Source organism: Hyperoodon ampullatus (assembly GCF_949752795.1).
Source record: "Hyperoodon ampullatus genome assembly, chromosome: 19".
Taxonomy (NCBI): domain Eukaryota; kingdom Metazoa; phylum Chordata; class Mammalia; order Artiodactyla; family Ziphiidae; genus Hyperoodon; species Hyperoodon ampullatus.
Window position 1 is genome coordinate 42758930 of NC_136932.1, and position 25139 is coordinate 42784068.

Sequence of the window (25139 nt, forward strand, 5' to 3'; positions counted from 1 at the left end):
AAACTTACTGAAATATACATTCTCCATTAGGATTTTGAAAGCTCTTTGAGAGAGGAAGATAGGAAGTTGACAATGACCAGGAGACAAAATTTCCAAGTGTCTAGACACTGAATCCCTTTTCTTCCTTTTGCACATATTAAACAGAAACAGATTGCTAAAGAGCTGGCTTTTCAGCCTGCTTCACCCAAGTTAGGGAAGTTAAGTCTACATTTCCACCACTGAGCACAATACAAATGTTCTTTACTTCTGCGGAAACTGTTTGAAAATGCTGAGACAGCACAGCGGCCACTCCAACACCAGCTGTAGGTTCAATAAGCAATTTCATCCTCTCCCACACCAGCTGGGTTGCATACTGTTGGTATAGAAGGGAGTAAGAATTAGTGAAATAGGAAAAGGGGAAAGAGCCTAGTTCGTTGGCCTTTATAATTAAAGGCCAGATGGGGATATAATATGCCCCGTCTGAATTTTCCTATTGCTATATGTTTGTGTTTGCCAATGAAGGGCGGGGCTTTTTTCATTCTAACTCTGCTTCTACGGTCTTAATACATCTAGGGCACCCTCCTACGTGTCATGAAATCACCTAGTTGAGTCCCTAGTGGGTGAGTTGCTACTTACAGCAGGAGGGTTTTTTGCCTAAGAAGTTGCTCCATTCTTTTGTTATTTCCTTTCCTCTTGGGGCCTCACCTTAATTTCATCCTCTGTGACAGTGAAGACGTCATCCACGAGGTCCCTTATAATAGGCCAGGTGTTTAAGCCAATGCTGGATCTGACACCATCTGCTATGGTTTCTGGAGGATAGGGATTGGGGGTCAGTTCCCCTTTCAGTTTGGATTGGTAGCAGTCATTTGCATTCAAGGGTTCAGCAGCATATACCTTGACACTAGGTTTCAGAGCCTAGGAAGAGGAATATTAGATAGCTTACAACTAGCCACAGCATTTTGCCCACATGCTTGCAGTAAAATGATTAGTACAGTTAACATATTTCTGCCCAAGAGGCTTTCTTTTAATCGATGTAACGGAAATAAGGCCTTTAAGCACTTGAAATTGTTTTCCACTCTGGCCTCGGTTGCCTAGATCACAGTTGGTTCTGCTGGTAACTTGGGAAAAGAGTAGCCACTGACTTGGATAGTAGGTTGTTGAGATGGAACTCAGAGGACTGTGAGGGTGCCACTCATTGTAATGGCTTTTGTGCTGTAAAGTTTTCATTAAGAAAAGGGTAGTGAGGGACTTCCCTGGCGGTCCAGTGGTTAAGACTCCGCGTTTCCACTGCAAGGGGCACAGGTTCAGTCACTGGGAACTAGGATTCCGCGTGCCGCGCGGCAAAAAAAAAGAAAAAAGGGTAGTGATGAAGAGCAGGGCCTTCTATCTCAAGTGCCAAGGGATGATGAGAAGGAATGGCAATTTGGGGGAATGTTGAGCAAGTATTCACAATGTACTATGATGTAAAATAAACTCTTCTATGCCTGAAGTGGGGAGTCCTCCAGAAGCTGTTTTCTTACCTTAACTGTAATTGCTATTCCAGCAACCATTCCTCCTCCTCCTACAGGTACCACCAGTGCATCTACCAAGGGAACCTTTAATGAAAAGAATATAAAGTATAAATAGGTCTATTAATAACCAGTTTTATATGTACATATAAAGTAATTGGTTCTGTGGCCAAACAGCATTACCAGTAAGAAGCTAAATAAGAACTAACTTAAGTTTTTACCTGGTTTAGGACTTCCATGGCAATTGTCCCTTGCCCAGCTATCACTGCAGGCTCCTGGTTGGGATGTACCATGATGCCTTCTGTTTCTTCCACAATTCTTTTTGTAACATTTTCCCTGGACTGAAAGAGTACATTAATTTAGCTTACTTTATTTGTATTTAATAGAGTTCCCAACAAGTTAGATTCAGTCACTTAATACTTTATTTGCCATCTACTTTTTTCAGAATTTGTTTTGGCACTGGGGATATAACTGAACAAAACAGTCCCTGCACTCAGTGGAGTTATGTTCTAATGTGGTGAGGAGGGGTGGGATATAAGTAAATACATGGTGTGTCTAAATTCTTTAGAGAAAAATGAATTTATTTTATATAGGGTGCTCGGGAAGGGCCACTGGTAAAGTGACATTTTAATAGATTTGAACAAGTCCTGTGTATCTCCAGAACATTCCAAGGCAAGAGTAACAGCAAGTACAAAGACTATAGAGAGGAGTGCTTGGCTTTCTGAGAAACTAAGTGTGGTTGGTGTGGAGTGTTTGGAGGACAGCAATGGTGGGAGATGAAGTCAGAAAAATAGGAATGGGCCAGTTCATCTGGGCCATAGATGATTACAAGAACTTTGGTTTCCACTGTGTATGAGATGGAGAACCACTGGAGGATTTTGGGCTGACAGACAAATTCTGAGTGACTAAATGGATAGCTCTGGTTGCTCTTTTGGAAACAAGACTCGTGGGGCAAGGGTGGAAGCAGAGACCAATTAGGAGGCTACTGAATCTAGGTGAGGACTGACATTGGTTTGAATCAGGGTGGTGAAGGTAGAGGCTGTTAGAAGTAGTTGGATTGGGCTTTTCTGGTGGCGCAGTGGTTAAGAATCCACCTGCCAATGCAGGGGACACGGGTTCGAGCCCTGGTCCGGGAAGATCCCACATGCTGCAGAGCAACTAAGCCAGTGCACCACAACTACTGAGCCTGCGCTCTAGAGCCCACGAGCCACAACTACTGAAGCCCGCATGCCTAGAGCCCGTGCTCCGCAACAAGAGAAGCCACCGCAATAAGAAGCCCACGCACTGCAACAAAGAGCAGCCCCCACTCACCGCAACTAGAGAAAGCCCGCGCGCAGCAACAAAGACCCAACTCAGCCAAAAATTAATTAATTAATTTAAAAAAAGTTGGATTACAGAAATGTTTTGAAAGTAGGACTAAGATTTGGATGTGGGGTATGAGAGTTATCAAAGATGGCTCCATGTTTTGAGGATAATGAAGGATAAAAGTTGCCATTTACTGAGATGGGGAAGACTGGAGGTGGAACAGTATTAAGATGAGGAGTTTGGTTTTAGACAGTAAGGTTGAGATGCCTATTAAGGCACCCAAGTGGGAATGTACAAGTCCTGGTTAAGAGCAAAGTTCAGGGCTGGAGTTAGAGTGTAGGTGATATTTTAAACTATGAGACTAATGAGATCATCTGAGTGAGTGTAGGTAGAGAAAAGGTCGTGTGTGCCAACACTTAGAGAAACAACAAAGGAGACAAGCTGCAGCCAGTAAGGTAGGAAGAGAAGTTTCATTTTACTATGAAAGCTGTTAAGGTGGTACTGAACATTGCTCTCTTCCTTACCTCATCGCTTTGTTCACTGTATACTATAGAGGCTCCATAGCCTTGTATCGCCAATTTTTTACAGTTGGGTGCTGTTTCGGGCACTACAATATAAGCAGGAATCCCTGGGAGGGAGAAGCATGTTTAGTTAGTACAAATTAGAATTTAGGATAGAAATTTATGTTCAGTTTGCTTGTAATCAGGGACTTGGAAATTTATTCCCACAACTATCACCAACCTCACTGAAAGTTAAGGCTACTTTTCCAGTCCTCTCTGATGAGCCTACCCAGTACCCTGCAAAATTAATCAAGTACCTTGCAATTTGGCAGCATAGGAGAGAGCCTGGCCATGGTTTCCACTGCTGTGAGTAACAACAGCTTTGGGCTTCTCTTCTGAAGGGGCAGAAATCAAGCCTCTGATTGCATTAAGGGCACCACGAATCTGGAAAAGAGGAATGGTGAATTAATATATTTGATTAAAAATTCTTTTCAAAAAACCAAGGAGCTTTTTTACATTTTTCTCTTCCAATACTGCACATCCACTCCATGACTAAATCTTATTGAGTCTATCTCCTAAATATCTCATGTTCATCTTGGCCACTACCTTGGTGAGGCCTCATTTCTCAACTTGGTATCACCAAATCTCAGCTGATCCTGCCTCAAGGATTATTCTCATCTAATAGTTCGACTAGATTAGGAAAGTGAGCTTTTAAAAAAACAAACGTTACCTTTTTCATTGATTGCCTATTTTTGTAAGAAAAGTACAAATCCCTTACAAGCTGCAGCCTTTCTAAACATATCTACCTCTACCGTTGTAGCCATCCTAAATTGCCTCTAGTTTCCATCCTACCAGGTTAGCTCACACCTCTGTACCTCTTGGCATGCTGATGCCTCTACCTGTAGTTCTTTTCCCTCACTCCCTGATCTAAAAGTACTCATCCTATAAAACTTGAATCAAACACCACCTGGTTCAACCTCCTTGTTCTCCCAGGCAAAATTAGGTACTTCATTCGTTTCCATGGCCCTTGTTTGTATCTCTTTTAAGGCCCTTGTCATCAACCTATTTTGTCTTCCCCTGCAAGTATGGATACGGGGCAAGGCCTAGCGTACATATACCTAGTATAGTTAGTGAAAATAAATGCTTGATGCGTGATGAATGAAAAATAAACCATGGTAGAAGCAAAGGGCAAAAGAGAATGGAGAAGTTTTTGTTTGTTTAAAATAAAAGTTGTCAGTTAATGGGTATGGAAAAAGGTAAATTCCTGAAATCCTAAAGCTACCACTTAATGGGTACTAAAAATACCTGTTAGGCACAGTGCAAAATGCAGCTTTTCAGATTTTTACCTGAATGGATCTTAAAGTTCAACTAACGGTCAGAGAATTCTGGTAACAAATCAGCACGGAAATCTATCTGTATGCATAGGAGAGGCACTGATGTATTTTGTAGAAAAAGGTCCTGTTATATGAGGGTTGAGCTAGGATTAGATTGTTTATATTCATAATAAGGTATAAACAAATAGTAAGTTGACAAAGTGAATGCTTAAACTTGGCTATATACAGGGTGATCACACGTGTCCAGGTTGATGACTGTGGTCTCGGCTTAATCGTTAGACGCTCCCCCTTTTCATTCTCAAACATGTCCTAGTTTGGATAGTAAATTGTATGTGATCACCTTAATTATACGGAATTTTAAGATTGTGTAAAAGTGGCTCTTGTCAATGCCATGATGCCAAGTAACCAGGACTTGAGCAAAGGAAAATTTCTACAACCCTTTAGCTGTAAAAAGATATTAATTGTACCTACCTCACTGGGTGGTCAAGAGAATCAAAGTGGCTTGAAAAAAAACATGATACACTATCAAAAGGGATTGTTACCTTAAAAGATCCAGTTTTCTGGAAGAGTTCACATTTGAAGAAAAGATTGCGCCCTGTTACTTGATTCAAAATGGAGCTTGTTAGCACTGGTGTGAGGTGGATAAAATCTCGAATGTTGATATGTGCTTTTTCAACATCAGCAAAGGAGATGCAGTACTGATCACACATGGTTCTGAAACCCAGGAATAAGAGAGGGGTCAAAGCAAGGCTAGACAATGTGTTTAAAAAAGATTTTGAAAATGCATAACACAGAGCCATGGAATGTACACCACCAAGAGTGAACCATAATGTATACTATGGACTTTGGTGCTAATGGCATGTCAATGTAGGTTCAGCTGTAAATATACCACTCTGGTGGGGGATGCTGATAATGGGGGAGGCTATACATGTGTGGGGGCCAGGAGTATATGGCAAATTTCTGTTCCCATCAATTTTGCTGTGAACCTTAAACTAAAACAAACAAACAAAAAACCCAAAAAACCACCAAACAAAAATCTTAAGAAAAAAGAAAAAGAAAATGCATAACATAGGAAAATAGACTCAGGGCCTGTGGTGTTAATGTGGGGACTGTCTCCATTACTGGGGTCCAGAATCTCTGCATAAGGGAACTTCTCTTGAAGCTGAGTTTCTTGGTGTATAAGTTTGCTCTGTTGAATCCTCATAGGAGATAACTGGTGATGATTATTGAAGGCTTAAAGCTCAGCCCTCGCCCCTACCATCCATCTCTTGGCACTGCCACTGGTCTCTACATTTTCATGATTGTGAAGCTTGAATAAACTGGGTTCAAAATCTGCTACAAATTTTTATTTAAAAAAATATTTCACAATTTACCAAGGGGAAAAATTGCCTACAATCCTACCATCTTAACAAATTATGTTCACTATGTTTCCTTCTGTTTTTTCAATATACATATATGACAGTTAAAATCAAACCATAAATAACATTTTTACTCCTTTTCCATTTGGCTCATTCTTCAAAGTTTTCATAATTATAATTTTCAGTAACTGTATTATGCTTCCACTTTTTACTATTTTTACTGTAGTGTTTAAACATGAAGTTTCTCTTTATTTTTCCTTATTAACAAAGGTAATGTATGTTCAAAAGAAAAACAATTTAATCTGCTTTCCTCTCCAAAGACAACTGCTACCGAAGCTCTGTTGTGTTTCTTTCCAGGCCCACATACATATGCAGACAAAACTTTTTTTTTTTTTTTTTTTTTTTTTTTTGCGGTATGTGGGCCTCTCACTGTTGTGGTCTCTCCCGTTGCGGAGCACAGGCTCCGGACACGCAGGCTCAACGGCCATGGCTCATGGGCCAAGCCGCTCTGCTAGATGTGGTATCTTCCCAGACCGGGGCACGAACCCGTGTCCCCTGCATCGGCAGGCGGACTCTCAACCACTGCGCCACCAGGGAAGCCCCAAAACTTTTTTGACAGGTTTGTTAACTTGCTTTTTTCAGACAATATATCTATGAATCTTTGCTTATCAATAGATATGTGACTTTTTATGTTTATTTTATTTGATGTGGAACAATTTTTAAAGTCTTTATTGAATTTGTTATAATATTGCTTCTGTTTTTTATGTTTTGTCTTTTTTGGCCGCGAGGCATGTGGTATCTTAGCTCCCCGACCAGGGATTGAACCTGCATCCCCTGCATTGGAAGGCAAAGTCTTAAACATTGGACTGCCAGGGAAATCACTTTGTGATTTCTAGTGAAATGACTTACTAGTACTTCTTTTTACAAAAATACCATAGCTTTAGATAACTCTGTTGTTGAACATTTAGCTTTTTTTTTTTTTGGCTATGATAAATAATGATGCAATGAACGGCCTTGTTGCAAGATCTCTGTTTATCTCTATACATGCTTTGAGTAGATTCCACCAGTGGTATTTTACATTAAAAGGCATACACGCTTCTAAGGCTTTTGATACCACTGCCAAACTGATCTCCAGAAGAGTTATAGATTATATCAATTTATACTCCAACAGCACTTTCTAAGGAATGACTATTTTCCTTCACCCTCACTGTATCATTTTTATCTGTCAATTTAATGAAGTATGTCTAGTAGTTTACATTTCTTTAATTACTAGTGACTGAACTTTTTATTTTATTGAAGGTTGATTTACAAAGTTGTGTTAATTCCTGCTGTACAGCAAAGCGATTCAGTTATACATATACATACCTTCTTTTCCATATTCTTTTCCATTATGGTTTATCACAGGATATTTAGCATAGTTCTCTGTGCTGTAGGACCTTGTTGTTTATGCATTCTTTTTTTTATATGTATAAATTTATTTATTTATTCATTTATTTATGGCTGCGTTGGATCTTCATTGCTGCACTCGGGCTTTCTCTAGTTGGCGGTGAGCAGGGGCTACCCTTCGTTGCGGTGCCCGAGCTTCTCATTGCGGTGGCTTCTCTTTTTTTTTTTTTTTTTTTGCGGTAAGCGGGCCTCTCACTGTTGCGGCCTCTCCCATTGCGGAGCACAGGCTCCGGACACGCAGGCTCAGCGGCCACGGCTCACGGGCCTAGCCGCTCCGCGGCATGTGGGATCTTACCAGACTGGGGCACGAACCCGTGTCCCCTGCATCGGCAGGCGGACTCTCAACCACTGCGCCACCAGGGAAGTCCCTGAACATTTTTTCTGTATACTTACTGGCTACTAACTCTTTTGCGAACCTTTAACATACCATTTACTGACTGAATCACCCTTTCCTTTGAAATACATTTATAAAAAATTAAGTATCTATTAATGCTTGGGGCTTTTCTGGATTTAGTATTTTGTTCCATCGATCAGACTGCCAATTCCTTTCCCAGTTGTTAATTGTATTAATACGTTCTTCCCTGATTTCTCTTTCTAAAATTTATTGGCTTTTCTCACACACCAATTCTTCCAAATGAATTTCAGAAATCCTTTACCAAGGTTGCCAAAAATCCCACTGTACAATCTACAAATGAATTGGGGGCATGATCGACATGTAAAAATATTGAGTCTCCCCATCCATTAACATGGGTGTCTTTTAATTTAGTAGTCTTTTTGTTTTAGGTTTCTTAGTAAAGTTATCATAATTTATTTATGCCCTGTATAGATCTGATTAAATTTATGCCTAAGTATATTTTTGTTGCTTTTGAGATAAGGCATTTTTAAAATTAGACTTTTTTTTTTTTTTTTTTTTTCTTTTTTTTTTTTTTTGCGGTACGCGGGCCTCTCACTGTTGTGGCCTCTCCCGCTGCGGAGCACAGGCTCCGGACACGCAAGCTCAGCGGCCATGGCTCACGGGCCCAACCGCTCCACAGCATGTGGGATCTTCCCAGACCGGGACACGAACCCGCGCCCCCTGCATCGGCAGGCGGACTCTCAACCACTGCACCACCAGGGAAGCCCAAAATTAGACTTTTAAACTGCTTACTGATGATGTATATGAAAGCTAATAATTTTTGTATATTTATCATGTAATAGGATACTTTACCAGATTATCTTGCTAGATCTGTTTTACAGCTTATTCTCTAAACAATCATGCTATCTGCAAATAAATTCGTCTTTACCTTAAAAATGTACCTCTCGTAACTTTTTCAATGACTTCATAGTTACTGGTTTATATGGATTTGCCATCTCCTCCTGAATTAATTTCAGTTAATTTTTTTTGTAAAATCACTTAATTTAAAATTTATTAGTATAAAGCTGTACATATTAATATTTCTAAGTATTTTTCATATCTGTGGTATTCATTCATTCAACAAATTTGAGCACCTTCTGTGTCAGATACTGTTTGATCTGGGGATATAGTATTAGAAAAGTAGACTTGTTCCTCCTCTCATAAAGATTACAATGTATTGGAGAGGTGTCTTAACAAAAAATCCAATTAAATATGTATTTACAAACATTGATGTGTTAACTTAGGGAAGTGTATTATGATAGGATACTATAGTGGGAGGCCTTATTTAGATCAGTGAAGGAGGTCAATGAAGACCCTCTATGTAGAAGTGAATTTTTTTATTTTGTGAATAATTAGTTTTTTTTTTCTTGAGAAGTAAAATTAAATTATGACCTAAAAGATGAATGGGCAGAGTAGTGGGGAAAGTGTTTCAGGTAGAGGGAATATTATGTGAAGGCTTTAAGGAGGGAAAGAGATTGGCATTTTCCAGGAATTAAAAGGTCAATGTATCTGAAAACGTGATCAATGGGAAATGTGATAAGAGATAAGGAGAGTGAAGTTGGCAGAGTCTAGATCATAAGGGACCATGACTCATGGAATTTTTTTTTGGCCGCACCTCATGGCATGCAGAACTTCCCAGACCAGGGATTAAACCCACGCCCCCGGCAGTGGAAGCGTGGAGTCTTAACCAATGGACCACCAGGGAAGTCCATGGATTTTTTTTAAGAGCAATAAAATGCCATTGGACTTGTGGTTACCAGGGGAGGGGGTGGGGAGGAATAAATTGGGAGATTGGGACTGACATATACACACCACTATATATAAAATAACTAATAAGGACCTACTGTATAGCAGAGAACGCTACTCAATACTCTGTAATGACATATATGGGAAAGAATCTAAAAAAGAGTTCACTTTGCTGTACAGTGGAAACTAACACAACATTGTAAATCAACTGTACTCCAATAAAAATTTTTTTAAAAATGTCATTGGAGAATTCTGAGCAGGTGACATGTTAGAATCTATATTTACAGAAAATCACTTGCTACATTGCAATGAATGAAAAGGAAAGAGATAAGAGTGGAATCAAGGTATCCAGTTATGAAGTATTACAGTTGTCCACACGAAAAACAACAGGGGGGCTTGGATGGTGAAAGTGGAGGTAGAAAAAAATAATCATTCAAGATACATTTTGGAAAAACAAACCCATCAAAAAATGGGCGAAGGACTTGAATAGACATTTCTCCAAAAAAGATATACAAAGGGCCAACAAGCACATGAAAAGATGCTCAACATCACTAATCATTAGAGAAATGCAAATCAAAACCACAATGAGATACCACCTTATGCCTATTAGGATGGCTACTATTTAAAAAAAACCCACACTGGGAAAATAACAGGCGTTGGCAGGATGTAGGAAAACCGGAGTCCTTGTGCACTGTTGGTAGAAATGTAAAATGGTGCAGTTGCTGTGGAAAACAGTGTGGTAGTTCCTCAAAAAATCAAACAGTATTACCATATGATCCAGCAATTCCACTTCTGGTTATATACCCAAAAGAATTCAATGAGGGTCTCAAAGACATATTTGTACACCTATATTCATAGCAGCATTATTTGCAATAGCCAAAAGGTGGAAGCAACCCACGTATCCAGCGACAGATAAATGGATAAACAAAATGTGATATAGACATACAACGAAATATTATTTAGCCTTAAAAAAGGAAATTCTGACATGTGCTATAACATGGATGAATCCTGGGGATATTATGCCAATTGAAATAAGCCAGTCACAAAAAGACGAATATCATATGGTTACACTTATGTGAGGTACCTAGAGTAGTCAAATCCATAGAAAGTAGAACGGTGATTGTAAGAGGCTGTGGGGAGGAGGGGGCAATAGGAAGTTGTTGTTCAATGGGTACAGTTTCAGTTTTGCCAGATGAAAAGAGTTCTGGAGATTGGCTGTACAACAATGTGAATGTACTTAACACTACTGAACTGTACACTTAAAAATGGTCACATATATTTCATGTTACGTGTATTTTACCACAATTAAAAAACACACACGCACATACATTTTGGAGATTATAATTAGTTAGACCTCTTGGTTACGAGTGATAGAACCCCAATTTGAACTGGCTTAGGCACAAGAGGGAGGTGATGAGAATTTACTGGCTCATGGAATCCAAGGAAGAGTTGAACCATGGGAAGGGCAGGAACATGGCACATCAGGAACAACTGGAACTAGGGACTTTGAGATTTTCCAGGACTTTCTCATTGTTTCTCACCTCTGCTGCTTTCTGCATGTCGGCTTCATTCTTTTCACTGCAGACCAGCTGGTTCCGCATGGCAGGACACATGGCTGCTGACAGCTCCTGTGTTTTACATTTTACGGCTTCCAAACTGGAGAGGGATTTTCTTTTTTTCTTAGTTTCAGTTAAAAAAATTCTGGGTAAGGACTCTGACTGGTCCATCTAGGCCCAGGACCAGTGGCCAAGGGTGTGAGGTCATTTAAGACAATACTATGCAATAGAAGTATTTACAGAAACAATGATTTCTATAACACAGTATCAAATATGTACATTTAAAACACATACATATACAAAACAATACTGTATATTATTCAAAGATACATGTATATCCAAGGACATGTATCAAACACATTAGAGTGGCTACTGAAGGAAGAGGGAAGGAACATGACTGGGAATTGGAATGAAGGAAAAAAAGATAAAATGAGAAAGGTCTTGTTGATGATAATGTGAACTGAACAGCAGGACTGCCTCAAATCTCTGCACCTGAGGGAAAAATAGGAGCAAATGAAGGGAGTAAAAGAGGAAAGAAAGGAAAAAAGGAAATAGAAAAAGGAAAAGAGAAAGTACTTCTGAGTGAGAGTAAGGGACAGTTTTCAAGAGAAAAGGAAGGTGAAAATGTTGAGGTGATGAACTCCATACGTCACCACTACAGATATAGAAGAGACATATCCTGATATTGGATTGAATGTAGGGACTGGGGGAGAGGGAGGTGTCAAGGATAACTCTTGGGTTTCGACTTAGATGGTGGTATAATTTACTGATATAAGGCTGGCAAAGAAACAAATATTTTAGGGGAAAATCAGAGATTTGATGAGCTAAGTTTGCATTACCTATGAAGCATTTGGTAGGATGTCTTTTGAATTTTCAAATTTTTTTGCCAGAAATGTGTCTATTTTAATGTCTATTTCTGAAGAATGAGTGCTTCAATTTATCAAGTGCTGTTCTTTTTCCTTTATTATTTCTGATTTTATCTTTATTTCTTCCTTCTATTTTTATTTTCTTTTTCTACCCTTGTTGAATACGTAGCTTATTAATTTTCATTCTTTTTACTTATTTATTTATTTATTTGGGTGTGCTGTGCAGCTTGTGGGATCTTAGTTCCCCAACCAGGGATCAAACCCGGGCCCTTGGCAGTGAGAGCTTGGGAGTCCTAACCACTGGACTGCCAGGGAATTCCCAAGATAACCATTTAAAAAAGTTCAGTATGTATTCTTCCACATCTTTTTTTATGTATTTATATAGAAATTTACATATGCAATAAATGGTTTTGCTGCACTCAGGCAGAACCATACTCTATATCTTGTTCTGCAATTGGCTTAAAAAATTAACAATGTATCTTGAATATATCAGCACATATTTTAATTCTTTAAACTCAGCTTTCATTGTGATACAGGTCTAAATATGGTTGTCTTTTCACTTATTTCTACCTGGTATTTCATGAACCCTTTAAATCTGAGGGTTGAATTTAAGTCTTAAATCCAAATTTTCCATCAACTTAGTAAATTTTCTTCTATTATATATTTGATTATTGCTCCTCCTCAGTCAGTTCTGTTATCACCTTCTGGACTCATATTTGATTATTAGTTTTCCGGATCCATTCTCCATATCTCGTACCTTTACCTCTCAATAGTTTCTATCTATTATATTTTCCCTCTGAGTTCTCATAAAATTTTTTGAGCTGGTTTAACTTTTGACATATCTCATCTGCAGCTCACTGATACTGCTGTATTAATTTGGCAATGGTGTTTTTCCTCTCTAAGAAAGTTTTCTTCAGATTATTTTTCCATTAAAAAAAAAACTGTTGCAATGTCCTCGTCAATTTCACTATGAAAACAAATTAGTTTTAAACATTTTTTTTCCTATTTCTTTCATATCTGTTTTAAAGATTGCCATTTGCTCTGACCACTCCAATCACTCCCTTCTTTTGCTATCTATTGACTTTCTCCATCTGTTGAGAACTTCGTGGAGGCGAAGCGTCTACCACCTAACAGGAATTGCATGAGTTGTCAGAGATTGTTTAAATCTTTTAAGCCCAGTCCAAGGAATAATCGGTAACTATTCTTTGATGGTGTAGAGGTCCAATAGGTTGTGTGGGACTGGGAAGGAGCAAGAGGTGGAGGGAAGCAGCCTTGCAAGAGGAGGGAGTTCCACCACAGTTCTGAACACGGGGCTCATGAACAAACAGGTAAAGTACCAGTCTTCAGATCCAGTTACATTTTAAAGATGAAAAAAAAAAAAATCAACCTGAGATCCAGGAAAGTCAAGTAATTTTTCCCAGAATCCACAGTGATACAGAAATTCCCAAATCGACTCATAACACCTCCTGACTTATTTCCACACAACCCCTTCCCTCAGCAAGAGCCATCTATACTGTATTTAAAAAAAAAAAAGTCACGAAGTTTGGGATGTAGATTGCCATAAAGGAAAAGACTTTTGAGTCTCTGGTAATTATCGATTACCCTGGGCAATTTGCTACGGTTCTCTGGGATTCAGTTTCCTCATCTTAAAAAAAAAGAAAGAAAGAAAGAAAAAAAGGGGGCATAATACTAACTATCCTACAAAATCTTGAAGGTCGCAAAGTAAAAGCCTGGGGCAGTAGTCCGGGCCTGTGGCGGGAGACCCTGGCCTAAGATGACTGGAAAGGGCCGGACGGTGGAGGCCCCCGTCAACCCGAGCCCCAGGCTGGTACCGGTGTCCTCAAAGGCCACCACAGCAGCAAGAGCAGCCACCGCAGCGAACGCCCACCTTGCCTGGCCTGGCTCGGCCGGGCCAGACCTCACCTCACCTCCCAGGCGCCGCGCCTCCAACTCCTGCCTCAGCGCACCTTCCCGGCCACACCTCTGCGCACGCGCGGCGCCCGCCTGCCCCGCCCAGGCTTGCGGCCCGCCTCTTCCCGACCGAACGTGCGTTAGGCGCTCTTCCTCCCAGTGCGGCCACCGTCGTTTGGGGAGGGGAGCGGGAGTGGGCGGGGAAAAGGGTGGGAGGTGGGTGAGCGCGCGCGCTGCCCGTTCGTCGTGGTTTCCTGGCTGCGCGCGGCGCTGGCGGAGTAGCTGCAGCTGTAGCAGCAGCCGCGAAGATGGCGGAGGGGTTGGAGCGTGTCCGGATCTCCGCGTCGGAGCTGCGAGGGATCCTGGCCACTCTGGCTCCGCAGGCCGGGAGCAGAGGTGAGTCGCGCCGCCCAGCTCCTGGGCCGGGCCTGCCCGCCCCGCCTCCCTCTCCTCCTCTGCCTCCTCCCCGCTCGGTTCGCGGCGCTCCAGAGCCCCCGCCCCTTCCCCCAACAGTGGGGGCGGGGGCCGAGGGCGGTCCCTCCCCGCTCTACCAGCCAGAGAGCCGGTGTGGGGTCGGGCTCTGCCGGGTCGGGCTCTGCCAGCTCCGGCCGCTCCGGGAGAGCGCAGCCCGGGTTCCTTCCTCCGCCCCCTTTCTCACGGCGAAGGTGACTGTTCCCCATTGCCCCAGCTTTCTCACAGGATTCCCAGCCGTCAGGGGACGCGGAAAGGAGTGGGCTCCGGGGTCTGGTGGAGGCCCCCGGAGTGTATGGTTCCCCGAGGAGTCATCCGTAGGCCTGCCCCGTCGTTTCTTTAGCGTTGGAAGGAGCTGGGAACATCGAGGAGGAAGGTTCAACAGCTTGGGACTTCCTTGCTGAACTTTTTTCCCCCAAGGCAGGCTTCTGAAGGCTGCGCCACCGGAGGGATCCAGGATCTCAGAGAGTTGACTCTACTCTGGTTTGGCTTTGGCATGTGTGGGAGCAGTTTTTATCAGGGAGAATGTTCAGCTTGCAAGTTAAAGTCTCCAGCCACACCAGGAAAGCACCAAGGAAGATTCTGGTGTCTCACCTCTCTTGGGTTAGGCAGTGGAGTCGTGTAGAATGGTAGTTATATTCCTGCAGGCTTGTGGCAGAAGTCTGTGAAATTGGTTTTCATGGGTCGTGTGCATTGGATTATTCAGGTTTTCTCCCTCCTCTCTTGGAAAGTGGTAGTGGCTCTTCCCACCCCACCCCCCAGCTTACACAGGCTGCTGAGGGTGAGCTGTTCTGGAGTTAACTGCTTTACCTTTGTTCGTAGTGGATGAAGCAGTCTTTTAGACTTCAGAAAATACTGAAGCAATATCTTAAACTTCAGGGTTTTGTGGTTTTGTTTTTTTTCCAATTTCGTTACACCCATGGGTATAAATGCTGGAGCGTGTGATTCCTGTTATGAGCTTGTTTGCATTTGTGTTTATAGAACAGTAGTAGGATTTTCTATAACATTCCATTTTGAGTGTACTCAGTAATCTCACTAATTCCTGTTTCTTCCCCACTGAACAGTTTAGTGGCTATTTACAGTAGACTCTCCCCTTAACAGATAAACGTAACAGGTAAAAAAATTGATGCTTGCTTATCTGTTATTCTGTAAGTTCCTGGAGCCTGGAGAGTGGTTTCTAAAGTCTTGTTCTCTTATTCTTGAGTGCCCCAGTCGTTGGTATTTTGAGAGCATGTCACAATACTTCCATCATTCTCCAGGGAAAGCTCCTTTATGGAACTTTTTCCTGCTCATATAACATCATCATAGTAGCAGTTAGTCTCAGTATTCTAATGATGACAGTTTGAGCAGTATTTCCTTGGAAGGACCCTTCTGGCTGCTGTTAGAGAGTTGGTGAGCATGAGTGGAGTTGAAGAATGTGAAAGGAACTGCTTCCTGTTTGCTTCAACAGGAGGTATGTGATTGGGTGGTTGAAATCCTAAAGAAGAGGATTGTCCTGGCCAAGTTCAGTGACTGGAGTTGCAAATTTTTTCTCCAGAGATGCCCAGAACTGTGGATTGTTATGCATACTCCTCTTTTTCGCTGCCCTCCCCCCGCCCCGCCCCTGACCCCTTAATATGTTAAAAGGACTCAGCCACACTGGAAAAATGTTAGAGGCAGAAGAAGAGACCAAGATGGAGCTGAGGGCTCTATAGCAGAGAATAGTCCAATGCAGAACTGGTTAGAGATCTTTTATTCTATCAGTGATTAGATAGTTTGGGGTCTTGTGGATCCAAATATGATTTGGGTAACAAGAGAATGTAGGTTTTATTCCTTGTTTCCCCAACTCAGGTGTAGGTAGCTCCAACACAGTTAAGTTCTTAGTTTTGCCAGTTGCTGAACAAATATTGTAAACCTAGTAGAATTTCTGTTTCTGCAGAAATTTCCTCCCTTGTCCACCAGTATTAACATATCAATGTGTAATTCTTTCTTTACTTTTTTTTTTTTTAATGTTTGTTTATTTTTTGGCTGCATCGGGTCTTAGTTGTGGCATGTGGGGTCTCTTGTTATGGCATGTGGGCTCTTCATTGCAGTGCACGTGGGCTTCTCTCTAGTTGTGGCACGCAGGATCATTAGTTGTGGCGCGCGGGCCTAGTTGCCCCGTGGCACGTGGAATCTTAGTTCCCTGACCAGGGATCGAACCCGTGTCCCCTGCACTGGCAGGTGGATACCTAACCACAGGACCACCAGGGAAGTCCCTCTTGCTTGACTTTTAATGACAATTCCTTTTCCTTTCCTTCCCCTTTATTCTTCTACCTCTTCCTCCCCAACACTCTCTCCAACATCACAGAAAACATGAAGGAGCCCAGGCAGCGCAAAGATAACAGGCGCCCAGATCTGGAAATCTATAAGCCTGGTCTTTCCCGACTAAGGAACAGACCTAAAATCAAGGAACCCTCTGGAGGTCATGAATTTAAGGATGAAATTGTTAATGACAGAGATTCTTCTGCTGTTGGAAGTGGTACACAGCTCATTAAAGATGTCTGCAAAGACAGCCCACAGCAAAATGGTCCTGTAGACCCAGAAAGTACTCGGGCACAGGAGTCTTTTCCTAGGACTGTTGGACAAGAGGATCGAAGTCTAAGAATTATCAAGAGAACAAAGAAACCTGACATGCAGATCTATCAGCCTGGAAGGCGTTTGCAGACTGGTACCAAAGAATCCACCAGCAGGGTGGATGAGGAAGAAATCCTCAACCAGGTAGAACAACTGAGAGTAGAGGAAGATGCATGTAGGGGAAATGTGAAGGAGGAGGTTGTGAACAAGCCAGACAAAGAGGAGGCAGAAAAGAGCCTAAGTGGTGACAGGATAAGGGCTGCAAAGGGGGAAAAAGGAAAGAGGGTTGAAAAAGGGGAGGGCGTGAAGAAGGTGAATGATGACCCAGCTCAGGGGAAGCCAGGTTCTGTGAAGCGCTACTCCCGCTCAGACAAACGAAGGAACCGCTACCGCACTTGCAGTACCAGCTCAGCGGGTAGCAACAACAGTGCCGAGGGGACTGGCCTGACTGATAATGGAAGTCGCCGCCGCCGCCAAGATCGGACCAAGGAGAGGCCACGACTGAAGAAACAAGTATCTATGTCCTCAACTGACTCCTTGGATGAGGACAGAATTGATGAGTCTGATGGGCCACGGAGGAGCTCAGAAAGGAAGAAACATTTAGAAAGAAGCTGGTCTGGCTGTGGGGAGGGAGAGCAGAAAAGCAATGGTAAAGAAAATCGAGGCACTCTTCGCGTTACTTTTGATGCAGAAACCATGAACAAAGATTCCCCCATGGTGAGGTCAGCCAGGGAGGACTCGGATAGGTTAAAGTCAGACAGAGGCTCGAGCAGTGGGGGCAAAGGCTCTGAGAAGCAGGAGTACAAAAACCTGAGACAAGAACTTCGGGGTCGTGGCCGTGGCATTCTGATTCTGCCTGCCCATACCACCCTGTCTGTCAATTCAGCCGGTTCTCCAGAGTCTACGCCTTTGGGACCTCGGCTTTTATTTGGATCTGGTAGTAAGGGATCTCGGAGTTGGGGCCGAGGAGGCACCACTCGACGATTGTGGGACCCAAACAATCCTGATCAGAAACCTGCTCTAAAGAGCCAGACACCGCAGCTACATTTCTTGGACACTGATGATGAAGTCAGCCCTACCTCTTGGGGTGACTCACGCCAGGCCCAAGCATCTTACTATAAGTTTCAAAACTCAGACAACCCTTATTATTACCCCCGGACACCAGGCCCCGCCTCCCAGTATCCTTACACAGGCTATAGCCCTCTGCAGTACCCGGTGGGCCCTACAAATGGTGTGTACCCAGCGCCTTACTACCCAGGCTACCCAACCCCATCAGCACAGTATGTCTGTAGCCCCCTCCCTGCCAGTACCATGAGTCCTGAGGAGATGGAGCAACACATGAGGAACATGCAGCAACAGGAACTACATCGGCTTCTCCGGGTGGCTGACAACCAAGAACTGCAGCTCAGCAACCTTCTCTCCAGGGACCGCATCAGTCCCGAGGGCCTGGAGAAGATGGCTCAGCTCAGGTACGGTGGGTTCCATCCTGGCTAGAGGGGAATGGGGATAAGCTGGAGGTGTGCAGGCCCCCATGGCTGAGGAAGGTAGAAACCTTTTAGGTAAGCTGCCGGGTGTTATCTCCCTTTCACATTGATTTTTGTAAGGGAAGGGGAGTTGGAAAAAGAACGGAACAGAACATTTTGTTTCTAGTCCTAGAAATGATTATGTTTCCCACTTTTTCTTTTTTTTTTTTTAAATTTTTTATTTATTTATTTATGGCTGTGTTGGCTCTTTGTTTCTGTGTGAGGGCTTTCTCTAGTTGCGGCAAGCGGGGGCCACTCCTCATCGCGGTACGCGGGCCTCTCACTATCGTGGCCTCTCGTTGCGGAGCACAGGCTCCAGACGCGCAGGCTCAGTATTTGTGGCTCACGGGGCTAGTTGCTCCGCGGCATGTGGGATCTTCCCAGACCAGGGCTCGAACCCCTGTCCCTTGCATTGGCAGGCAGATTCTCAACCACTGCGCCACCAGGGAAGCCCCCCACTTTTTCTTTAAGAAGAAAAAAATCTTTAAGAGAACATGGAATCTGGATATGGAAAAGGAAAGACTTTCTAAAGTGCCAAGAAATGAACAACATGTAACTTGTGGTGAAGGTTTTACTTTGGCTGTTAAATTTAGGTGGAGGCATATGGGGAAGAACTACTTTCCTAGACATAACTGTCTTTAGAATGACATTCTGCTGTGCAGAATGGAAACTAGAGTGAGTACTATACCTGGTGGCATTTTGGATTTCCTGCCAAGGAAGGTGTTTGATTTGTAGGAACCTCAGATCTTGGGTCTAGCCTTTGCTGTGGTGTATTTGGAGCTAGAAGTTGCATGTGTTTTATTCCAGAGCTGAACTGCTGCAGCTGTATGAGCGCTGTATTCTATTAGATATTGAGTTCTCTGATAATCAGAATGTGGATCAGATCCTGTGGAAGAGTGCTTTCTATCAGGTGATTGAGAAGTTCAGGCAGCTTCTCAAGGATCCGAATGTTGAGAACCCAGAACAGATTCGGAACAGACTTTTGGAGCTCTTGGATGAGGTAAACCATCATCTTTATGTCCTCAGGGTAAAGACTTCAACATCCTTTAGTTGTGATGGGTTTTTACCACCCAAAATACTATGTTTTATAATAGAACATTGACAACAAACTGTATGCTCTTTTCTTGGGTTTAGGCCTACCCTACATCTGTTACTTCCTGACACCATAACTTACTGACAATTGGAGTTAGTTTTGAGTTTGGAAGCTTTCTGAATGTCTTAGCTGGGTGGGGGGGGTGTGGTGTGTGTGTGTGTGTGTGTGTGTGTGTGTGTGTGTGTGTGTGTGTGTTTTCATATCTTTAAAACCACTGAAAGGCTTATGCTATCAATTTGTCTTGTGCTTAGTTGGTGGCCACTAAATACTGTATATGCCTCCTTTTACCTCAGATGGCTGAGCATTAACAAAACTGTGAAAGGGTCACTTGCCCCACTTTCTGGGTAGATTGGATCAGAACAGGCTGATTCGGCTGATTCTTATTTTTTCTCTTTATAGGGTAGTGACTTCTTTGATAGTTTGCTTCAGAAGCTGCAGGTTACTTACAAGTTCAAACTGGAGGACTACATGGACGGTCTTGCCATTCGCAGCAAGCCATTACGAAAGACAGTAAGCCAGCTTCTTTATCTTAAATTTATTCACTCACTTAGTAAGCATTTATCTGGTGTTAGTTATGTGCTAGGCACTATGCTAGGTGCTGAGTATACAAGAATGAAAGATACAGCCCTCTGGGGGAACAGACCGGTTAAACCAACAACTCTAACGTAATGTCAGGAGTACTACAGCAGTGGCATATATAGAGTGTTGAAGGGGCATGGAAGGAATTGAATCTGCTTTAGACTGGTGGGGGTCAAGGAAGGTTTCTTAGAGACTGTCAAGTTGAGTTTTGAAACATGACTAGGAGTGGAAGGGGCAGTTTTGGCACAGGGCGCAGTGAGAGACTCATGCCTTGTTGGGAAAGTACAAGAGGTCAGCATGCTGTTGTCTGTAACGTGGATTGGGCTATTGGAGGAGGTAAAGCTGATGAAGTAGGAAGGGATGGATCATAATCTCTTACATGCCACGCTGAAGAGTTTGGATTTTTTCCTGAAAGCAGTGAGGAGCTATTGATCGATTTTCAACACATGGATAGCATAGATTTGTTCTTGGAATCAGTCGCTCTGGCAAATGGATGAGTTTGGGCCAGAGTAGAAGTAGGAGGGTCAGGCGTGGGCCTGAATTGAGGTAGAGGTGGTAGAGGTGGAGAAGAGGAGACAGATTGGAAAGATATAAGGGGGTAGAATTGAATTGCTGGCTGGTGAGCTGTGAATGATGAGATGGGAGGCATGAGGAGACCAGATCACCTCCCATATTGTGCCCTAGGAGAGAGGCTGGGAAGGAAGAGGTTAGTTTAGTTTTGGATCAGCTTAGGTGGAGGAACTTGAAGATGAACAAATGAATGTTATGGTCTGTCTGGAGCTCAGGAGAAAGAGCTGGACTGGTGATAGAGATTCAGAAGTCATCAATGTGGAGGTGATAGTTGAAGCAGAAGTTGGGAAACTAGGAAAGCTAGCCAGAGAGCAGGGGGTCAGATTTTTAAAGTGGTGGTGGGTAAAATTGTCAAGTGCTGTAAAATCCTCAAATGTTAAGATTACTAAAAACTGTCCATTGGATTGGATGACCTTATCACGAGTTATATTAGTTGGAGAGGATGGAAACCAGATAGTAGTGAGTGAGAAGTGGGGCAGCAGATATAATGAGAGGGTAACTTAGACTGTTCTTTTAAGAAGGCTTTGAAGGCAAGAAGGGGAGATAGTAGCCAAAGACAGAGTGTCAAGAGAAGTTTGCTTCTAAGCTTGGAGAGACTTTCGCGTAATTACATGTTGAGAGGAAAGGGCCGGGGGAGAGGAAGAGGTTGATTCATTAGAGAAAGGAGTGTGCTTTACGGAGCAGAGGCTTCCTCTTGCCTTTCTGCTCCTTCTGATGAACTGCCACGCACGGGTTCTATCACTCGTCAGCGAGTATCTGTTGAGTCCCTCCTCCATGCCAGGTGCCATTCTAGGCACACCTAATTCAGTGTGGAACGAGAAAGCCATGTTCCCAGCTCTCAGAGTTTAGAGTTTGATTAAGGATGAGTACAGGTGTTGCATTGGTAATTTGCAGATGCACTGACTTCCGCAGAGGATGTTGGGGGGTGTGGTGTGAAGGGGCTTGGAGGATCGTAGAGACCTGAGGAAGTCACAGTTAAGCAGAGGCTGAAGACCGGAGACGTTGGCCAGGTGAAAGGTGTATTCTCGGCAATAGGAACGGTGCATGCAAAGGTCCTGCAGTGGGAGAAGCACCACGTGATAAAGCACCGCTGAGAAAAGCCTAGTCTGAGGCACAGAGAGTGAGAGGGGAAGTGGTGCTGGAGAGGTGAGCAGAGGCTGGACCATCTAGTACTTTATTCTGAGGATAGTGGAGAGCCTTTGGCCAAATTTGTTTTTTTTCCTTCCCCCCGTTGAGGTAGCAAAGTGGCTGTAGAGTGGAAACATAGCAGTTTCCTTGGTGCTTTACCAGTTAAATAGCAAGGATTCTTGGTGTTCATTCATGGGGAGAATGTGTGGAGCAGTCAGAACTCTGAAGGTGTATGACATGTAGTGATGTATAACTTTGCCGAGGCACACTTTTGAGTTATATGTTAGCAGGGTGATGTGCAGTAGCTACTCACTTAGCTAGTAAATGAGCCTTCCTGTGGGGTCAGTATCTACTTCTTTATTCAGTGACATGGTAATTTCTTGTCTGTGGGTGGAGTGGTATTATATCTTATGAAGTGATGTTCCTTAGGAAGGTTTTTTCAGTTGGGTACGTGTCTTGGGATTGTTAAGGGTTTACTCTTTTGTTTTCTCACTGAGTGACAGATGCCAAGCCCATCAGTGAGGAAACATATGTAGTATTACTCAGTCCTGGCACGTTGTAGGTGTTTGCTAAAGGGTAACTTACTGTTTTAGGGAACTATTATTGTCTTGCAAAGGGGATGCAATGCAGTAACACAATACAGTGGTGTTAACAGTTTAAGGAGAGAAAGATGATGGCAGGAAAAGAACAGAGTAAACAATTATTTTAATATTTGTATATCACTTTTTTTTTTTTTGGCCGCACTGCGTGGCTTGTGGGATCTTGGTTCCCCAACCAGGGAACAAACCCAGGCCCACAGCAGTGAAAGCATCGAGTTCTAACCACTGGACCTCCAGGGAATTCCCTGTATGTCACTTTATAATTTGTATTTTTACACTTATTCCCTACAGTTTCCCTATGAAATAGGTATTTTTATATTCCGATGAAGAAACTGAGTCCCAAAGACTTACTTGAGATCACACAGCTACTACAAAGAGAGTCAGAATATTTTCTTCCACTTGACTGGGACTCGAAATAAGAATGACCTCCTCTCCCTTTTGCACTCTTTCTCAGTAAATTTTGCATCACATTGTTGGCTTTTTTTTCTAGTCAAGGTTAGACTGAAAACTTTTTGCTTTGTTGAGGACTACTGGTGCCTTATTATTAATGCTGCTCTGTTATTTTGACCCCATCCCTGTCCTTCGGGGTTGAAGTTAGAGTTTCTTGGGTATATGCTACTAACTGATCATTTTTCCTGAAGGTAAAATATGCCTTGATCAGTGCCCAGCGATGTATGATTTGTCAAGGAGATATTGCCAGGTATCGAGAGCAAGCCAATGACACGGCAAACTACGGGAAAGCACGCAGGTACTGTTGCCTCTTGTTCATTACTCCTCTTCCCTGTGTGGCTTTAATCCAAGCCCTATTAAGAGCAATGGGCCACCTGAGCTGCCTCCTATATATTATGTCCTACAGGTGACCCTATTTGCCTCATGCTTTATCACTCCAAGTTTACAGCTTAAGTAGTAAGGGCTATCAGGTGATGAATTGGGAAAATGTTGATAGAGAACTTTTTTTTTTTTTTTTTTTTTTTTTACTGTTTTTCTATTACAGCTGGTACCTGAAAGCCCAGCACATTGCTCCCAAGAATGGGCGCCCCTATAACCAGTTGGCTCTGCTGGCAGTGTATACGGTAAGAAATCTTGGATGTGGAAGTATTTTGCAGGTAGTATGTTAGAAATATGGATTTTGATAGCGTCAGCTCCTGGACCTAGATTTCATCTGAACGCTATAACGTGAAGCATATCCCCTTCTGCCTCCCACCCTCAAACTCCTTTTGTTACTGTTACTTTCAGAGGTAAGTTGTCAGGGATCCCTCACTTCAGTTAAATCCACTTTTACTGCACTTAAGTTCCTAGGGGAATGCTTATTCTCCAGCCAAACATCGCTCTTTGTTTTTGACCAAGGCTTCTGCTCTGAATCTTTTTTTGTTTCCCTTCCCTAGGTTGAACTAGGTTACTCATTTCTAGAAGGAAAATAAGGCTCCCTTTATCTCCCCCCTTTAAAGTCCTCAACTAGCCCGAAGTACATCCTTCCTTCCTTTCCTCAGATCATCCCCTTATTCATCTTAGCTTTTCACCTAAGGAGTCTCCTTAGCAGAAGCACCGTAAGTGCCAAATTGTACCTCTTTAGATCTTACCAAACTCCTCTAAATGTGCCTCTGAAGGTGAGCCTTGGGAGCTGACAGAGCCCCTAGTGAGGAAGCTGACTTCAAGGGGGAGGGGGAGGGACCACTGGTAAGTACCAAAGGTTTAAGAAGCAGCTAACGTGCTCATTAGCAGGGAGAGTTTTCTTAATACTGTAAAATTCATTGCCCAAATAAACAGTGTTTGAATTGATATTTTTATTCTACAAAGATTCAAAAATATTCCTAATACTTAATTATGGATTGAAATTGTTAAGTAATGTGGTTTACAGATACACTTCCTGCAGAATCTATTGAATCTTTCTGTCTCTCTGCTTTTTACCTCTGTCCTATTCTCTTTGTGATATGCGTTGAGATTTTTTTTTTCACCCCTCTTTGTGGCTTTATTTTTCTCTCCCCTTTATTCTTATCCATCTTCTGTTTTCCCTTCTCTCTCATTTCTTGTCTCCTTTCCCAGTTTTTCTTCTTTGTAATCATCTAATGAATTGGTTTTTTTCTTGTTAACTAGAAAATATAATTAAAAAAATTTTTCCCCTCAATGGCTTTTAACAAAAATTGTGGTAAAATTCATGTAACAAAATTAACCATTAATTATGGTCTGTACCTAGGAATGGAATTGCTGGGTCATATGGTAATTCTATGTTTAACTTTCTGGGAAGCTGCCAAACTGTTTTTCATAGTGGCTGCACCATTTTACATTTCCACCAGCAGTGTAGGAGAGTTCTAGTTTCTTCATGTTCATGCTAACATTTGTTACTTTTCATTTTTTTGATTATGACCAACCTAGTGGGTATGAAGTGATACCTCATTGTGGGTTTTTTCTTCTTTAATATTTTTTTTCTTTTTTGGTCAGTTTTAGGTTTACAGAAAATTGAGCAGAAAGTGCAGAGTTCCCATATACTTCCTCAGCTCTCAGTTTTCCCTATTATGAACATCTTGCATTAGTGTAGTACATTTGTTACAGTTGATGAGCCAGTGTAGATACGTTATTATATTACTAAAGTCCATAGCTTACACTAAGGTTCACTTTTACTGTTGCACACTCTGAGTTTGAACAAATGTATAATAACATGTATCCACCATTATGTTATC

The 25139-nt window shown here is 42.5% G+C and overlaps 2 protein-coding genes across 3 annotated transcripts in view; one reads left to right on the forward strand and one right to left on the reverse strand.

Moving 5' to 3' along the window:
* Positions 1-79: 79 nt before the first annotated feature.
* SRR (serine racemase) lies at positions 80-14036 on the reverse strand. Of its 2 annotated transcripts, XM_079726276.1 has the most exons (8): positions 13921-14036; positions 5169-5340; positions 3610-3736; positions 3317-3420; positions 1709-1828; positions 1500-1574; positions 685-894; positions 80-352 (listed from the first exon to the last, which is right to left on the reverse strand). In XM_079726276.1, the coding sequence occupies exons 2-8, from the start codon at positions 5334-5336 to the stop codon at positions 155-157; spliced, it is 1002 nt and encodes a 333-aa protein (XP_079582402.1). In that variant the 5' UTR covers positions 5337-5340; positions 13921-14036; the 3' UTR covers positions 80-154. The 2 variants fall into 2 exon arrangements, with proteins under 2 accessions (XP_079582402.1, XP_079582403.1); XM_079726277.1 differs by lacking the exons at positions 685-894; positions 13921-14036 and having other exon boundaries at positions 5169-6016.
* A 139-nt stretch (positions 14037-14175) lies between these two features.
* The window catches only part of SMG6 (SMG6 nonsense mediated mRNA decay factor), a 229655-nt gene continuing 218691 nt past the window's right edge, over positions 14176-25139 (forward strand). The window contains exons 1-6 of the mRNA XM_079725665.1: positions 14176-14299; positions 16704-18438; positions 19300-19492; positions 19985-20095; positions 23103-23209; positions 23456-23534. Coding sequence (XP_079581791.1) covers positions 14212-14299; positions 16704-18438; positions 19300-19492; positions 19985-20095; positions 23103-23209; positions 23456-23534 — 2313 coding nt within the window. The 5' untranslated portion in view covers positions 14176-14211. The remainder of the gene's footprint in view (positions 14300-16703; positions 18439-19299; positions 19493-19984; positions 20096-23102; positions 23210-23455; positions 23535-25139) is intronic.